The 19239-nt window shown below is 44.0% G+C and overlaps 1 protein-coding gene across 2 annotated transcripts in view; it reads right to left on the bottom strand.

The window, feature by feature from the left end:
* Positions 1-3272: 3272 nt before the first annotated feature.
* Positions 3273-19239, bottom strand: part of LOC121566892 (2-phosphoxylose phosphatase 1-like) — a 55195-nt gene continuing 39228 nt past the window's right edge. For both annotated transcript variants that reach the window (XM_041876799.2, XM_041876800.2), the window contains 3 exons: positions 10936-11062; positions 5108-5247; positions 3273-4993 (listed from right to left, as the gene is read on the bottom strand). In XM_041876799.2, coding sequence (XP_041732733.1) covers positions 3936-4993; positions 5108-5247; positions 10936-11062 — 1325 coding nt within the window. In that variant the 3' untranslated portion in view covers positions 3273-3935. The remainder of the gene's footprint in view (positions 4994-5107; positions 5248-10935; positions 11063-19239) is intronic.

Here is a 19239-nt window from a genome sequence, read left to right on the forward strand (position 1 = left end):
CTCTGCGTCCCAAATCATCCCAAACCATCTCAATTGGGTTGAGGTCTGGTGATTGTGGAGGCCAGGTCATCTGATGCAGCACTCTATCACTCTCATCTTGGTCAAATAGCCCTTACGCAGCCTGGAGGTGTGTTTTGGGTCATTGTCCTGTTGAAAAACAAAATTATAGTCCCACTAAGCGCAAACCAGATGGGATGGCGTATCACTGCAGAATGCTGGTTAAGTGTGCCTTGAATTCTAAATAAATCACAGACAGTGCCACCAGCAAAGCACCCCCACACCATCACACCTCCTCCTCCATGCTTCACGGTGGGAACCACACATGCAGAGATCATCCATTCACCTACTCTGCGTCTCACAAAAACACGGCGGTTGGAACTAAAAATCTCAAATTTAGACTCATCAGACCAAACAACAGATTTCCACCGGTCTAATGTCCATTGCTTGTGTTTCTTGGCCCAAGCAAGTCTCTTCTTATTATTGGTGACCTTTAGTAGTGGTTTCTTTGCAACAATTCAACCATTAAGGCCTGATTCACACAGTCTTCTCTGAACAGTTGATGTTGAGATGTGTCTGTTACTTGAACTCTGTGAAGCATTTATTTGGACAGCAATCTGAGGTGCAGTTAACTCTAATGAACTTATCCTCTGCAGCAGAGGTAACTCTGGATCTTCCTTTCCTGTGGTGGTCCTCATGAGAGCCAGTTTCATCATAGCGCTTGATGGTTTTTGAGATTGCCCTTGAAGAAACTTTCAAAGTTATTGAAATGTTCCGTATTGACTGACCTTCATGTCTTAAAGTAATGATGGACTGTCCTTTCTCTTTGCTTATTTGAGCTGTTCTTGCCATAATATGGACTTGGTCTTTTACCAAATAGGGCTATCTTCTGTATACCACCCCTACCTTGTCACAACACAACTGTCACGACTTCCTCCGAAGCTGCCTCCCCTCCTTGTTCGGGCAGGCTTTGGCGTTCGTCGTCACCGGCCTTCTAGCCACTGCCGCTCCATATCTCATCATTCCATTTGTCTTGTCTTGTCAATTACACACACCTGGTTCATATTCCCCTCATTAGTACGTGTTTAAGTGTTCCCTCTGCCCCCCTTGTCCTTGTGGGTGATTGTTCATTGTGAGGATTAGTAGCTCGTTGAGCTCAGTATTTTGTATTGCCGGGGTATTTTCCCCGTGTGCATGTTTGTTCCAGTGTGCCTGTTTTGCGCACTGGACTGGTTACGCTGGATTACGGAATAAACTCTGTATACTGTGATTTACCCTCCTGCGCCTGACTCCTTCAAATCACGCATCACAACAACTGATTCGGCTCAAACGCATTAAGAAGGAAAGAAATTCCACAAAACTTTTAAGAAGGCACACCTGTTAATTGAAATGCATTCCAGGTGACTACCTTGTGAAGCTGGTTGAGAGAATGCCAAGAGTGTGCAAAGCTGTCATCAAGGCAAAGGGTGGCTACTTTAAAATCCATTTTGATTTGTTTAAAAAAAAATTGGTTACTACATGATTCCATATGTGTTATTTCATAGTTTTGATGTCTTCACTATTATTCTACAATGTAGAAAATAGTATAAGAATAACCCTTGAATGAGTAGGTGTGTCCAAACTTTTGACTGGTACTGTATACATACAGATCTACACAACCTACACATTTTCAAAGTAAAATAAAGTTGTAGAAAAATCATAATTGGATAAGTCTCCAACCCCTGTGTTAATACTTGGTAGAAGCACATTTGGGAGCCATTACACAACTCTTAGGGCTACATATATCCATTGTTTTTGTCAAAATTGCTCAAGCTCATTAAATTTGGTTGGGAATCATTGATGGACAGCAATATTCAAACCTTGTCTGATTTTCAAGCAAATTTAAGTCAGGACTGAGACTAAACTGATATGGCCCTAGGAATATCTAAATCCTGCAGGAATATAATAATAATAATATGCCATTTAGCAGACACTTTTATCCAAAGCGACTTACAGTCATGTGTGCATACATTTTTACGTATGGGTGGTCCCTGGGATCGAACCCACTACCCTGGCGTTACAAGCGCCGTGCTCTACCAATTGAGCTACAGAGGACCACAATATCATGTTTGTGCAGGATTTTTAACATTTTCTGCAGGACTAGCATCAGGGACTTTTCCTGCAGGATTTTGTCAATCTTACAGATTCATGCAGAACACCTGCACAATTCCTTCACAAAAGGTTGAATTCATGCAGGATTCCTGTAAGGGATGTTATAAGAACACCCATCCACCCCGACCACCCATCCACCCCGACCAACCATCCACCCCATCCACCCCGACCACCCCGACCAACCTTCTGTCTTATGTAACCATACCAACCATAACATATCATACTAATTGGAGTGTCCCGGATGTATGTTTACTATGTTACATCTAGTCTATGAGACTTGGGGAATTCAGAACAGTAATATGTTAGCTCATACGTTTTCACACAATACTTGGACAGTTGTGAGGAAACAAGTTGTATTACTTCTTTGCCCACTGTGTAATGTGCTTTACAGTAAAAATAATTATTATTTAAAATGATGAACATCATTAATAAAAATAGTCCCAACTGGAAAATGGCCACTGAAAAATGGTTGCCTTCATGAAGTGGAAAAATGTACAATTACTGATTACATATTTATTAAGTGGAAAAATGTACAAATACTAATTACATATTTATTAACTGTTATTACCATCTTACAGCAGCAGTGGAATCTAAGTACCATAACAACTAGCCTTTACTAAGGTGCAGAATATTTTCATTATTGAGTAAACATTGAGTGTAAATTGTTGGAATGACTTAATTATTAACATTGAAATCGACTTCAGCCTGAAGTGCAATATGTAGTTGAGCAATTTTTTTTGAAGTAAACTAAAATGAATTAATTGTACAGCAAAACTGACTCTAATTCTATTGGTCTCCAACACCATTTTAATCAAAATGTCAGACAATATAAAGACAAATGTCACGTTCGTTGAGAGACGGGTCAGACCAAGGTGCAGCGTGGTATGCAAACATGTTTATTAAATCAAATAAACATGAAACAAAACAAGAAACAACGTAACGTGAAGTCCTCAGGCTAAACACATACAAGCTTAACACAGAACACGATCCCACAATCCCTGTTAGGCAAACAGGCTACTTAAGTATGATCCCCAATCAGAGACAACGAGCGACAGCTCTCTCTGATTGGGAATCACACCCGGCCAAACATAGAAATACACTACCTAGATCACAAACATAGAATCTCCAGCATAGAATCTCACGCCCTGACCAAACCAACTAAAGACAACAGACCTCTCAAGGTCAGGGCGTGACACAAATTATAAATGGCCGTTTTTAAGTTTTATATGAACTAATTCAGCATTAGTGTTTCCAGTTTCAACTTTCCCCTTTCAATGCAGGAATTTGCAAAAACCGGAATCTCAACATTCCCAGTTGGAATGCAGGAATGTGTGAATAAAGTGTCTGAGTGCCCTTAACTTCCACCCCAGAATGTAATTCCCTTACAAACATTTCAAAAACTAAAAAATTGTAGAAAGGTCAACGTTCAAATGTGAATAATTGCAGTATCCGGGTGTGATTGTCAACACCACAAGGCTGTCAGTTTAGAAGTCAAACTTTATCTACAAAGACATCTGATCAAGAAGGCATGAAGTATGTGTTTGTGTATAGGAATTTGTTGGTGAAAATATGTATTTTTGCAGTGTGTTTGTGCGCATGATATGTATGATCAGTATCTATACTTTCCAGGAATGTTTGTGACTTTACAAAAATGTGAAAGTTTTAAGACATTAAAATAGTGCAATAGGACACTACCATCAAAGTGGGAAAAGAGCTATTAACAAATTCCAAAATCAGCTAAATGATTCCCTTCCTCTCCTCCTTTTCTCTCTCCATCCCTCTGTCAGTCAGCCTGTCTGTCGGTAGCAGGCATCGTGGTAGGACGTGGCGTTGAGGACACTGAACATGTCTTTCCTGACGAAAGACAGGAAGTTACCTAGGGGGCATAGTGGCTGTGTGGCGTGGTGGTCATGTGAGCGACAGAAGGTGGTATGGAAGGTTACGTCCTCTCCATTGTATAGAACCCTCACAAACATGTCCCCCCCGTTACCACCCTTTGACCTCTCCCCTTTCACCCTAGCAGCCTTATCCTGGCCCTGCCCTTGCCCCTTACGTTGTCCCTGCGTTGCGGGCGGACTCTTCCACAACTCAAACACAACCCTCGCTGCAAACCTCGGGAACAATGCCTCCTCCAAGCCCAGGGCGCTTAGTAACGGCGCCACGGTGACGTCGTGAGCCGAGGACAGGGTGAACACCTCCTCTCCTCCAGCGCGGGGTTTTCGGCCTGGAGCGTTGGCCTTGGCGACGCGCTCCATCCTGTTGGCGGTGCGGTTGAGGTAGGGGTGCGTGGCGAGCAGGGCGTAGCGGCGATACAGCCCCACCCTCCTCCTGTCCACCTCGTCCTCTAACTGCTGCCTGCGGATCACAGCGAACTGAGCCAGAGTCAGACAGCCCCCACTGCCGATAGCACTCCCTGCTGGCACACAGGGGAAGGACAGGCCGTGGCACAGGTGGCACAGAAGAGAGTCTATAGGGTTGGCAGCTCTGAGCTGGCGCGGGGGCAGACCTAGCGTACGGGCCATGTCTGCGTAGGTCCTCTCCAGTTCAGTGTCTGCCACTCTAAGGCGGTACTGTCTCCTCTGCTCCTCCTCCAGATAGCGGTTCCTAGCAGGACAGTCACAGGCTGAGCCACAGAACAACGTGCTCCACTGGTGGTGGACTGTCAGACGGCTCCAGTCAAAGTCTGGCAGGAACCCATACAGAAGAGCCATCCCGCTCTGGAGGGTCCGGCTCCTGCCCGTAGTCTCCACCCACACCTGCTTGGTCGACCAATCGGGCGGGAGGAGTTTGTGGCGCTTGTAGGCTTGGCGAAGGAGCTGGCCATTGCGTAAGTGCTGCACCACACCTGAACAGGGGAAAGACAGAGATTGGTTGCACATTTCAGATCTAAACCCAGCCCGTCTGGAATGCGATTTGTTGGTTCATTACACATCTTTAATGTGATTTATTGGTTGGTTACCTGTCTGAGTGAGCTCGCCCATCTCACAGGCGTTGTGGTTAGGGAGGCGAGGCAATGAGCTGAGAGTCCCCTCCCATTGGCCACGCCCCCCCTGGGCCATGTGACCAATGAAGGATTTGAGCTGGGGGTGGGAGGGCTTCCTGGAAGGTGGGAGAGAGAAGAAAGAAAGAAAGAAAGAAAGAAAGAAAGAAAGAAAGAAAGAAAGAAAGAAAGAAAGAAAGAAAGAAAGAAAGAAAGAAAGAAAGAGAGAGAGAGAGAGAGAGAGAGAGTGGGTTTAAGTGACATGATGAATATGTGCCATGTGGAAGGAAACAACCGTTCATATAGGATGAAAACTATAGTTAAAGTTGCATGCAGCCTTGTACTGTGATGTCTCTACCACCAGGGGGCTGTCTAACACAACGACTGAGCCTAGTTCAATGTGTGAGGGCTATATAGACACAATCAGCAGAGACTTGGCTACAGAGACAAGAGCATCATCTTTACCTCACAGTGAGGTCAGTGTACTGTCAGGGCAGGGGATGATCAGTCAAAGATCTAAACGATTAGAGATGATTAAGGATTACAGTTTAATACATCAAATCTGGGAGCTGCAGCTCAACCGCACCACAGCGCTACAGATTAAAGATTATTTATGGGATGGCAGGGGCTCTACGGTACACACGAGCACGCACACACACACATACACGAACACACACACACACACACAGTGGCACTCTGGTTTCCATAGCGATCCAGTTCTGAGACGTCATCCAAAACCACATCACATCCTATCATTAGTCTCAGATTTTACTAGGTTTGTCATGATTGGTTGAAACATTGACCGTAAAGCTGTGCCTTCCACCACAGAATAGTATTACATCATCAAATCACGTTTGCCAGGCAGCTCCAGTCTCTAACTAACGTTTGTCAGGCAGCTCCAGTCTCTAACTAACGTTTGTCAGGCAGCTCCAGTCTCTAACTAAAGGATCATGCACTATGCTGGTGTTTGATTTAACATTCTTCTATTCTATTGCCTTGCTCACTAAATATCTTTCTCAATGGTTGCCAAATCCCTTTGAATTGTCAACCAAGACAGAGCAGGAAAGGGAGAGAGAGAAAGAGAGAGATAAAGAGAAAGAGAGACAAAGAGAGAGAGACAAAGAGAGAGAGAGAGAGAGAGACAAAGAGAGAGAGAGAGAGAGAGACAGAGAGAGAGAGAGAGAGAGAGAGAGAGAGAGAGAGAGAGAGAGAGAGAGAGAGAGAGAGAGAGAGAGAGAGAGAGAGAGAGAGAGAGAGAGAGAGAGAGAGAGAGAGAGAGAGAGCGAGAGAGAGAGAGAGAGAGAGAGAGAGAGAGAGAGAGAGAGAGAGAGAGAGAGAGAGAGAGAGAGCGAGAGAGAGAGCACGAGAGAGCACGAGAGAGAGGAGAGAAAGGCAGGCTAAAGAGGGGGAATAGTTTCCAGCTGGAGAGACCACAGACAGAGACAGTGGGTCAACTCGGCATGCTAGTGCCAGCTATGGGGAATTACACGCACACACACACAGACACACACTCCAACTGTCCCCTAGGATCCCGCCTATAACATATGCTAGTGCAGAATAGATCCCCATAATTACACACTGGTCAAAATAAAAACAGACCCAGATTGTAGACCTTTATAAATAGGACTTTCATAAATGTAAATCTCTCTCTCCCAAGCACACACACATAATCCACACACACCCCAGAGGCAACACAGCTTGCTCATACAAACGTCTGCTGCATCTATTGCAGCTCCAGCAAAACTAAGCTCCTCTCTCAGGAGGTTCACATCTCAACCTCCCCAAGTCTCTCTTCATCCCTCACTCTCTCCATTTCTCTCTCTCTATGTCTCACACTCCTGTTTTCTCTCCGTGGATCCTTCCCACTCTCTCTGCTGTGTTGCCTTGCATCTCTCCGTTTCTCTCTCTCTCCTCCCTCTCTCCCTCGCTCCTTTCAGCTCTGACTTGGAGTGGAATGTCGGTGCTGAGAGCCAGATGGCATTGAATACTGGTCCAGTCACACCACACACACAGAGAGAGAGAGAGAGAGAGAGAGAGAGAGAGAGAGAGAGAGAGAGAGAGAGAGAGAGAGAGAGAGAGAGAGAGAGAGAGAGAGAGAGAGAGAGAGAGAGAGAGAGAGAGAGAGAGAGAGAGAGAGAGAGAGAAAGAGATTGGGGAGGAGAAGAGTGAAGGTGAAAGGGCATGAGAAAGGGATAGAATGGGATGGGACAGAAAGAGAGAATGAGAGAATGTATGTACAGACACAAACTCAGAATGCCTGAGCGCTCATGTGGGTTTGGGTCACAGGAGGCTGCTGAGGAGGGGAGAACGACTCATTATAATGGCCGGAACGGAACCAATGGAATGGCATCAAACACCTGGAAACCTTGTGTTTGATGTATTTGATACCATTCCACTGATTCCGCTCCAGCCATTACCACAAGCCCGTTCTCCCCAAATAAAGGTGCCACCAACCTCATGTGGTTTGGGTTATGCCTTCTTATGACATGCCACACATTAGTGAAGATGTGTAATTATCTTCTAGCCAAGGTTTGGCTTCATAGCAGACATATTCACCAGTCCTCTCAGCTCTGTGAAGGCCAGGCCCAGTGGCCACAGATTACTCCGATTACTGACTCTTCCTCTGCAAGACCCATCAGCTCAGAATGAAATGCCCATGTTGAATTTTGCAAATGGCCAGAGACCAAGATATCCCAAAAAGAGGATTGGGGAGGAATTTATCGGCCATATGTTCAGAATAACATGTCAAGATCCAAGGTTATGCAAGTCACCGGGGATCACTCTGTTGTGCCAATCAAAGTAGACAGAACCCAAGTGCCCTCACACACAACCTCTCTCACACACACACTCTTTTCACACACACTTCTGACTGAGGGAAGCCAGGTCTGAAAGAGCTCTTCCTGCCCTGATCTTTACTTTTGAGAATGTGCAGAAAGAGCCACAGCAATGACTTCCCTTTCTATAAATAATATCTTATCAGAAACTGTCATCTGGATGATGAGAGACAGAGCAGTGGGATGCAGTGGGATGACAGACAGGATGACAGGTGGATGAGAGGAGGGGTGAACAGTGGGATGACAGACAGGATGACAGGTGGATGAGAGGGGGGGGTGAACAGTGGGATGACAGACAGGATGACAGGTGGATGAGAGGGGGGGGGTGAACAGTGGGATGACAGACAGGATGACAGGTGGATGAGAGGGGGGGTGAACAGTGGGATGACAGACAGGATGACAGGTGGATGAGAGGGGGGGTGAACACAGAATAAGATACAGTTATACACAGAGAGAGAAAAGGATATGGGAAGATGATAACATGAAAGAGAGAGAGGATATCAAATATCAAATGTGTGTGTATGCTAAGTCATTTCTCAGTGGGGAGTATTTCTGACAGTGACAGTATTGCTTCTTCACAGCAGCATGGAAAATTGTGTTTTTCAAATCAAGTTAGATAACAGAGGCAGCAAAACCGTGTGTGTGTGGTTGCATTCGTGTGTGTGTATACACATTTGACTATACTTGTGAGTACCAGAAGTCCTAACAAGAATAGTAAACCAACTAAAATGTGGAAACGTGAGGACATTTTGCCGGTCGTCACTTGTAAAAAGGCTATTTTAGGCTTAGGGTTAGATTTAAGGTTAGGTGTTAGTGGTTAAGTTTAGGGTAAGGGTTAGGAGTTAGGGTTATGTTTAGGGGTTAAGGTTAGGTTACGGTTAGGGGAAATAGGATTTTGAATGGGAATCAATTGTTAGTCTCCAAAAGTCCTCACAAGTATATTAAGACATAGCTGTGTGTGTGTGTGTGTGTGTGTGTGTGTGTGTGTGTGTGTGTGTGTATGTGTGTCTGTGTGTGTGTGCGCGCATCCATCTGCACCAGAGAGTAGCAGTAGAACAGTAGTAGTAAACCAAACACATAAATCACAACACCACAGTGACAAGCATGACACAGTCTACCAGAAAGAGACAGAGATGGAGGGAAGACAGTGACAAGCATGACACAGTCTACCAGAGAGAGACAGAGATGGAGGGAAGACAGTGACAAGCATGACACAGTCTACCAGAGAGAGACAGAGATGGAGGGAAGACAGTGACAAGCATGACACAGTCTACCAGAGAGAGACAGAGATGGAGGGAAGACAGTGACAAGCATGACACAGTCTACCAGAGAGAGACAGAGATGGAGGGAAGACAGTGACAAGCATGACACAGTCTACCAGAGAGAGACAACAAGATGGAGGGAAGACAGTGACAAGCATGACACAGTCTACCAGAGAGAGACAAAGAGATGGAGGGAAGACAGTGACAAGCATGACACAGTCTACCAGAGAGAGACAGAGATGGAGGGAAGACAGTGACAAGCATGACACAGTCTACCAGAGAGAGACAGAGATGGAGGGAAGACAGTGACAAGCATGACACAGTCTACCAGAGAGAGACAACGAGATGGAGGAAAGACAGTGACAAGCATGACACAGTCTACCAGAGAGAGACAGAGATGGAGGGAAGACAGTGACAAGCATGACACAGTCTACCAGAGAGAGACAAAGAGATGGAGGGAAGACAAGTGGGAGAAAATGAGACAGATGAAAGTCAAATGGAGAGTTGGACAGTTAAAATAGTCACAATTTTGTTAGAGCTCAAAACGTGTAGTCTGATCACTCTGATGCTCCTAGGTGCCAGCGAAAGTGAACCTGTGGCCCCAGGCAGGACATGCACCTCCCTGAAACTCCAGATAATTCCATAGCAGACATCTCAGCTCTAACCCCAGAGAGCACTACATCTATCACAGTCAGACTGAGCATCTAGTAGCTCCAAATCACACAGCTAATCACTTCCACTAACAACAACAGCTCATTTTCCCTTCTCACATTCCCCTCTTCTTCATAGCAATTATTGCTTAAGCGTTTCACTGATATGCTAACCAGAAACTCTTCAAAAGACAAAGTGGTATAATTTTCTGGATGCAGTCAAAACTGCATTTGATCTAATCTAATGATCTAATGGTCTAATGATCAAAACAAAAAACAAAAAATAAATATTTCACCTTTATTTAACCAGGTAAACCAGTTGAGAACAAGTTCTCATTTACAACTGCGACCTGGCCAAGATAAAGCAAAGCAGCTCGATAAAAACAACAACACAGAGTTACATATGGGGTAAACAAAACGTACAGTCAATAACACAATAGAACATCTATATACAGTGTGTGCAAATGTAGTAAGTTATGGAGGTAAGGCAATAAATAGGCCATAGTGCAGAATAATTACAATTTCGTATTAACACTGGAATGATAGATGTGCAGAAGATGATGTGCAATGATCTAATGGTCTAATGGTCTAATGATCTAATGGTCTAACGATCTAATGATTTAATGGTCTAATGATTTAATGGTCTAATGATTTAATGATTTAATGATCTAATGGTCTAATGATTTAATGGTCTAATGATCTAATGATCTAATGGTCTAGTGATCTAGTGATCTAGTGATCTAATGGTCTAATGGTCTAGTGATCTAGTGATCTAATTGTCTAATGGTCTAATGATCTAATGATCTAGTGATCTAATGGTCTAATGATCTAATGATCTAATGATCTAATGGTCTAATGGTCTAATGATCTAATGGAAGCTGTGGAGCTGGAGTGAATACCTAACATTTACAGTAGAGACTCCAGTTAATTCAGGAGGCCATCTTTATTTAACAGAAGTCCTTTAATGAATGAATAATGAATAATGGGAGACTAAAGACTATTTGTTGCATCATCATTCCCTTGGTTTGGTTGGATGTTCAGTCAGTGGGCGTTGCTCTCACCTCTTTGGGAACAGGGTGCAGTCGATGGCAGGCCGCTTCGTTTTGGGGATGGCGTAAAGGGGGTAACGGTCGCCATGGCGAATCATCACCTGGACAGACAGCAGCATGTAGTCCACAGGGCTGTGTCCTGGGAGGGGAGAGGAACATGCACATTTATCATCACCATCCCCATCATTGTCATCATCACCATCATAATCATGATCGAACACACAACCCTGGCGTTGCAAGCGCCATGCTCTACCAACTGAGCTACACGGGGCCCATCATAATCATCACCATCATAATCATAATCATCATCATCATCACCATCATAGTTATGATAGTGATAATTTATAATAAACAACATTCTTGCCTCATTCTTGGTGTATTACACCAGCACAACATCAGAGGAAGTGGTTTACAGATAACTTTGAAGTATGTTATACAAGTGACTCCAATCCTTATTGATACATCTGAAGTGTTGCTGTCTTGAGTCTGTGAGAGTGCATGGTTTGAATAAAGACTTTAGTACTGTGCCAACTGACTGACTGACTGCCTGACTGAGAGGCAAACCGTTCCAGCAGTCAGATGTTTTTCGAGACCACAGCGGCTAATAGGGCTAAGCGATTTGTGCTTTTTGAGGTCGGTTTGGTTTCGGTTCAATTATTTAAAAATAATCACGGTTTTCGATTTTGGTTTCGATAAAACATTTTCACCATGACCCTTTATCCTCTCTATCCTCTAACCATGACCCTTTATCCTCTCTCTCCTCTAACTAACCATGACCCTTTATCCTCTCTCTCCTCTAACCATGACCCTTTATCCTCTCTCTCCTCTAACTAACCATGACCCTTTATCCTCTCTATCCTCTAACTAACCATGACCCTTTATCCTCTCTCTCCTCTAACTAACCATGACCCTTTATCCTCTCTCTCCTCTAACTAACCATGACTCTTTATCCTCTCTATCCTCTAACCATGACCCTTTATCCTCTCTCTCCTCTAACCATGACTCTTTATCCTCTCTATCCTCTAACTAACCATGACCCTTTATCCTCTATCATCTAACCATGACCCTTTATCCTCTCTCTCCTCTAACTAACCATGACCCTTTATCCTCTCTATCCTCTAACTAACCATGACCCTTTATCCTCTCTATCCTCTAACTAACCATGACCCTTTATCCTCTCTCTCCTCTAACTAACCATGACCTTTATCCTCTCTCTCCTCTAACTAACCATGACCCTTTATCCTCTCTATCATCTAACCATGACCCTTTATCCTCTCTCTCCTCTAACCATGACTCTTTATCCTCTCTATCCTCTAACTAACCATGACCCTTTATCCTCTCTCCTCTAACTAACCATGACCTTTATCCTCTCTCTCCTCTAACTAACCATGACCCTTTATCCTCTCTCTCCTCTAACTAACCATGACCCTTTATCCTCTCTCTCCTCTAACCATGACCCTTTATCCTCTCTCTCCTCTAACCATGACCCTTTATCCTCTCTCTCCTCTAACTAACCATGACCCTTTATCCTCTCTCTCCTCTAACCATGACCCTTTATCCTCTCTCTCCTCTAACTAACCATGACCCTTTATCCTCTCTATCCTCTAACTAACCATGACCCTTTATCCTCTCTCTCCTCTAACTAACCATGACCCTTTATCCTCTCTCTCCTCTAACTAACCATGACTCTTTATCCTCTCTATCCTCTAACCATGACCCTTTATCCTCTCTCTCCTCTAACCATGACTCTTTATCCTCTCTATCCTCTAACTAACCATGACCCTTTATCCTCTATCATCTAACCATGACCCTTTATCCTCTCTCTCCTCTAACTAACCATGACCCTTTATCCTCTCTATCCTCTAACTAACCATGACCCTTTATCCTCTCTATCCTCTAACTAACCATGACCCTTTATCCTCTCTCTCCTCTAACTAACCATGACCTTTATCCTCTCTCTCCTCTAACTAACCATGACCCTTTATCCTCTCTATCATCTAACCATGACCCTTTATCCTCTCTCTCCTCTAACCATGACTCTTTATCCTCTCTATCCTCTAACTAACCATGACCCTTTATCCTCTCTATCCTCTAACTAACCATGACCCTTTATCCTCTCTCCTCTAACTAACCATGACCTTTATCCTCTCTCTCCTCTAACTAACCATGACCCTTTATCCTCTCTCTCCTCTCCTCTAACTAACCATGACCCTTTATCCTCTCTCTCCTCTAACCATGACCCTTTATCCTCTCTCTCCTCTAACCATGACCCTTTATCCTCTCTCTCCTCTAACCATGACCCATTATCCTCTCTATCCTCTAACTAACCATGACCCTTTATCCTCTCTCTCCTCTAACCATGACCCTTTATCCTCTCTATCCTCTAACTAACCATGACCCTTTATCCTCTCTCTCCTCTAACTAACCATGACCCTTTATCCTCTCTCTCCTCTAACTAACCATGACCCTTTATCCTCTCTCTCCTCTAACTAACCATGACCCTTTATCCTCTCTCTCCTCTAACTAACCATGACCCTATATCCTCTCTCTCCTCTAACTAACCATGACCTTTATCCTCTCTCTCCTCTAACCATGACCCTTTATCCTCTCTATCCTCTAACTAACCATGACCCTTTATCCTCTCTCTCCTCTAACCATGACCCTTTATCCTCTCTCTCCTCTAACCATGACCCTTTATCCTCTCTCTCCTCTAACTAACCATGACCCTTTATCCTCTCTCTCCTCTAACTAACCATGACCCTTTATCCTCTCTCTCCTCTAACTAACCATGACCCTTTATCCTCTCTCTCCTCTAACTAACCATGACCCTTTATCCTCTCTCTCCTCTAACTAACCATGACCCTTTATCCTCTCTCTCCTCTAACTAACCATGACCCTTTATCCTCTCTCTCCTCTAACTAACCATGACCCTTTATCCTCTCTCTCCTCTAACCATGACCCTTTATCCTCTCTCTCCTCTAACTATGACCCTTTATCCTCTCTCTCCTCTAACTAACCATGACCCTTTATCCTCTCTCTCCTCTAACTAACCATGACCCTTTATCCTCTCTCTCCTCTAACTAACCATGACCCTTTATCCTCTCTATCCTCTAACCATGACCCTTTATCCTCTCTCTCCTCTAACTAACCATGACCCTTTATCCTCTCTCTCCTCTAACCATGACCCTTTATCCTCTCTCTCCTCTAACCATGACCCTTTATCCTCTCTATCCTCTAACCATGACCCTTTATCCTCTCTATCCTCTAACTAACCATGACCCTTTATCCTCTCTATCCTCTAACTAACCATGACCCTTTATCCTCTCTATCCTCTAACTAACCATGACTCTTTATCCTCTCTCTCCTCTAACTAACCATGACTCTTTATCCTCTCTCTCCTCTAACTAACCATGACCCTTTATCCTCTCTCTCCTCTAACCATGACCCTTTATCCTCTCTATCCTCTAACTAACCATGACCCTTTATCCTCTCTCTCCTCTAACTAACCATGACCCTTTATCCTCTCTCTCCTCTAACTAACCATGACCCTTTATCCTCTCTCTCCTCTAACTAACCATGACCCTTTATCCTCTCTCTCCTCTAACTAACCATGACCCTTTATCCTCTCTCTCCTCTAACTAACCATGACCCTTTATCCTCTCTCTCCTCTAACTAACCATGACCCTTTATCCTCTCTCTCCTCTAACCATGACCCTTTATCCTCTCTCTCCTCTAACCATGACCCTTTATCCTCTCTCTCCTCTAACTAACCATGACCCTTTATCCTCTCTCTCCTCTAACTAACCATGACCCTTTATCCTCTCTCTCCTCTAACTAACCATGACCCTTTATCCTCTCTCTCCTCTAACTAACCATGACTCTTTATCCTCTCTATCCTCTAACCATGACCCTTTATCCTCTCTCTCCTCTAACCATGACTCTTTATCCTCTCTATCCTCTAACTAACCATGACCCTTTATCCTCTCTCTATCATCTAACCATGACCCTTTATCCTCTCTCTCCTCTAACTAACCATGACCTTTATCCTCTCTCTCCTCTAACTAACCATGACCCTTTATCCTCTCTATCCTCTAACTAACCATGACCCTTTATCCTCTCTCTATCATCTAACCATGACCTTTTATCCTCTCTATCCTCTAACTAACCATGACCCTTTATCCTCTCTATCCTCTAACTAACCATGACCCTTTATCCTCTCTCTCCTCTAACTAACCATGACCCTTTATCCTCTCTCTCCTCTAACCATGACCCTTTATCCTCTCTCTCCTCTAACCATGACCCTTTATCCTCTCTCTCCTCTAACCATGACCCTTTATCCTCTCTCTCCTCTAACTAACCATGACCCTTTATCCTCTCTCTCCTCTAACTAACCATGACCCTTTATCCTCTCTCTCCTCTAACCATGACCCTTTATCCTCTCTCTCCTCTAACTAACCATGACTCTTTATCCTCTCTATCCTCTAACCATGACCCTTTATCCTCTCTATCCTCTAACTAACCATGACCCTTTATCCTCTCTATCCTCTAACTAACCATGACCCTTTATCTCTCTATCCTCTAACCATGACCCTTTATCCTCTCTATCCTCTAACTAACCATGACCCTTTATCCTCTCTCTCCTCTAACTAACCATGACCCTTTATCCCTCTATCCTCTAACCATGACCCTTTATCCTCTCTATCCTCTAACTAACCATGACCCTTTATCCTCTCTCTCCTCTAACTAACCATGACCCTTTATCCTCTCTCTCCTCTAACTAACCATGACCCTTTATCCTCTCTCTCCTCTAACTAACCATGACCCTTTATCCTCTCTCTCCTCTAACTAACCATGACCCTTTATCCTCTCTCTCCTCTAACTAACCATGACCCTTTATCCTCTCTCTCCTCTAACTAACCATGACCCTTTATCCTCTCTCTCCTCTAACCATGACCCTTTATCCTCTCTCTCCTCTAACCATGACCCTTTATCCTCTCTCTCCTCTAACTAACCATGACCCTTTATCCTCTCTCTCCTCTAACTAACCATGACCCTTTATCCTCTCTCTCCTCTAACTAACCATGACCCTTTATCCTCTCTATCCTCTAACCATGACCCTTTATCCTCTCTCTCCTCTAACTAACCATGACCCTTTATCCTCTCTCTCCTCTAACCATGACCCTTTATCCTCTCTCTCTTCTAACCATGACCCTTTATCCTCTCTATCCTCTAACCATGACCCTTTATCCTCTCTATCCTCTAACTAACCATGACCCTTTATCCTCTCTATCCTCTAACTAACCATGACCCTTTATCCTCTCTATCCTCTAACTAACCATGACCCTTTATCCTCTCTCTCCTCTAACTAACCATGACTCTTTATCCTCTCTATCCTCTAACTAACCATGACCCTTTATCCTCTCTATCCTCTAACTAACCATGACCCTTTATCCTCTCTCTCCTCTAACTAACCATGACCTTTATCCTCTCTCTCCTCTAACTAACCATGACCCTTTATCCTCTCTCTCCTCTAACTAACCATGACCCTTTATCCTCTCTCTCCTCTAACCATGACCCTTTATCCTCTCTATCCTCTAACTAACCATGACCCTTTATCCTCTCTCTCCTCTAACTAACCATGACCCTTTATCCTCTCTCTCCTCTAACTAACCATGACCCTTTATCCTCTCTCTCCTCTAACTAACCATGACCCTTTATCCTCTCTCTCCTCTAACTAACCATGACCCTTTATCCTCTCTCTCCTCTAACTAACCATGACCCTTTATCCTCTCTCTCCTCTAACTAACCATGACCCTTTATCCTCTCTCTCCTCTAACTAACCATGACCCTTTATCCTCTCTCTCCTCTAACTAACCATGACCCTTTATCCTCTCTCTCCTCTAACTAACCATGACCCTTTATCCTCTCTCTCCTCTAACTAACCATGACCCTTTATCCTCTCTCTCCTCTAACCATGACCCTTTATCCTCTCTCTCCTCTAACCATGACCCTTTATCCTCTCTCTCCTCTAACTAACCATGACCCTTTATCCTCTCTCTCCTCTAACTAACCATGACCCTTTATCCTCTCTCTCCTCTAACTAACCATGACCCTTTATCCTCTCTATCCTCTAACCATGACCCTTTATCCTCTCTCTCCTCTAACTAACCATGACCCTTTATCCTCTCTCTCCTCTAACCATGACCCTTTATCCTCTCTCTCCTCTAACCATGACCCTTTATCCTCTCTATCCTCTAACCATGACCCTTTATCCTCTCTATCCTCTAACTAACCATGACCCTTTATCCTCTCTATCCTCTAACTAACCATGACCCTTTATCCTCTCTATCCTCTAACTAACCATGACTCTTTATCCTCTCTCTCCTCTAACTAACCATGACTCTTTATCCTCTCTATCCTCTAACTAACCATGACCCTTTATCCTCTCTATCCTCTAACTAACCATGACCCTTTATCCTCTCTCTCCTCTAACTAACCATGACCTTTATCCTCTCTCTCCTCTAACTAACCATGACCCTTTATCCTCTCTCTCCTCTAACTAACCATGACCCTTTATCCTCTCTCTCCTCTAACCATGACCCTTTATCCTCTCTATCCTCTAACTAACCATGACCCTTTATCCTCTCTCTCCTCTAACTAACCATGACCCTTTATCCTCTCTCTCCTCTAACTAACCATGACCCTTTATCCTCTCTCTCCTCTAACTAACCATGACCCTTTATCCTCTCTCTCCTCTAACTAACCATGACCCTTTATCCTCTCTCTCCTCTAACTAACCATGACCCTTTATCCTCTCTCTCCTCTAACTAACCATGACCCTTTATCCTCTCTCTCCTCTAACTAACCATGACCCTTTATCCTCTCTCTCCTCTAACCATGACCCTTTATCCTCTCTCTCCTCTAACCATGACCCTTTATCCTCTCTCTCCTCTAACTAACCATGACCCTTTATCCTCTCTCTCCTCTAACTAACCATGACCCTTTATCCTCTCTCTCCTCTAACTAACCATGACCCTTTATCCTCTCTCTCCTCTAACTAACCATGACCCTTTATCCTCTCTCTCCTCTAACTAACCATGACTCTTTATCCTCTCTATCCTCTAACCATGACCCTTTATCCTCTCTCTCCTCTAACCATGACTCTTTATCCTCTCTATCCTCTAACTAACCATGACTCTTTATCCTCTCTCTATCATCTAACCATGACCCTTTATCCTCTCTCTCCTCTAACTAACCATGACCTTTATCCTCTCTCTCCTCTAACTAACCATGACCCTTTATCCTCTCTATCCTCTAACTAACCATGACCCTTTATCCTCTCTCTATCATCTAACCATGACCTTTTATCCTCTCTATCCTCTAACTAACCATGACCCTTTATCCTCTCTATCCTCTAACTAACCATGACCCTTTATCCTCTCTCTCCTCTAACTAACCATGACCCTTTATCCTCTCTCTCCTCTAACCATGACCCTTTATCCTCTATCTTCTCTAACCATGACCCTTTATCCTCTCTCTCCTCTAACCATGACCCTTTATCCTCTCTCTCCTCTAACTAACCATGACCCTTTATCCTCTCTCTCCTCTAACTAACCATGACCCTTTATCCTCTCTCTCCTCTAACCATGACCCTTTATCCTCTCTCTCCTCTAACTAACCATGACTCTTTATCCTCTCTATCCTCTAACCATGACCCTTTATCCTCTCTATCCTCTAACTAACCATGACCCTTTATCCTCTCTATCCTCTAACTAACCATGACCCTTTATCCTCTCTATCCTCTAACCATGACCCTTTATCCTCTCTATCCTCTAACTAACCATGACCCTTTATCCTCTCTCTCCTCTAACTAACCATGACCCTTTATCCCTCTATCCTCTAACCATGACCCTTTATCCTCTCTATCCTCTAACTAACCATGACCCTTTATCCCTCTCTCTCCTCTAACTAACCATGACCCTTTATCCTCTCTCTCCTCTAACTAACCATGACCCTTTATCCTCTCTCTCCTCTAACTAACCACTGACCCTTTATCCTCTCTCTCCTCTAACTAACCATGACCCTTTATCCTCTCTCTCCTCTAACTAACCATGACCCTTTATCCTCTCTCTCCTCTAACTAACCATGACCCTTTATCCTCTCTCTCCTCTAACCATGACCCTTTATCCTCTCTCTCCTCTAACCATGACCCTTTATCCTCTCTCTCCTCTAACTAACCATGACCCTTTATCCTCTCTCTCCTCTAACTAACCATGACCCTTTATCCTCTCTCTCCTCTAACTAACCATGACCCTT

The sequence above is a fragment of the Coregonus clupeaformis genome, chromosome 5 (genome assembly GCF_020615455.1).
Source record: "Coregonus clupeaformis isolate EN_2021a chromosome 5, ASM2061545v1, whole genome shotgun sequence".
Lineage (NCBI taxonomy): Eukaryota > Metazoa > Chordata > Actinopteri > Salmoniformes > Salmonidae > Coregonus > Coregonus clupeaformis.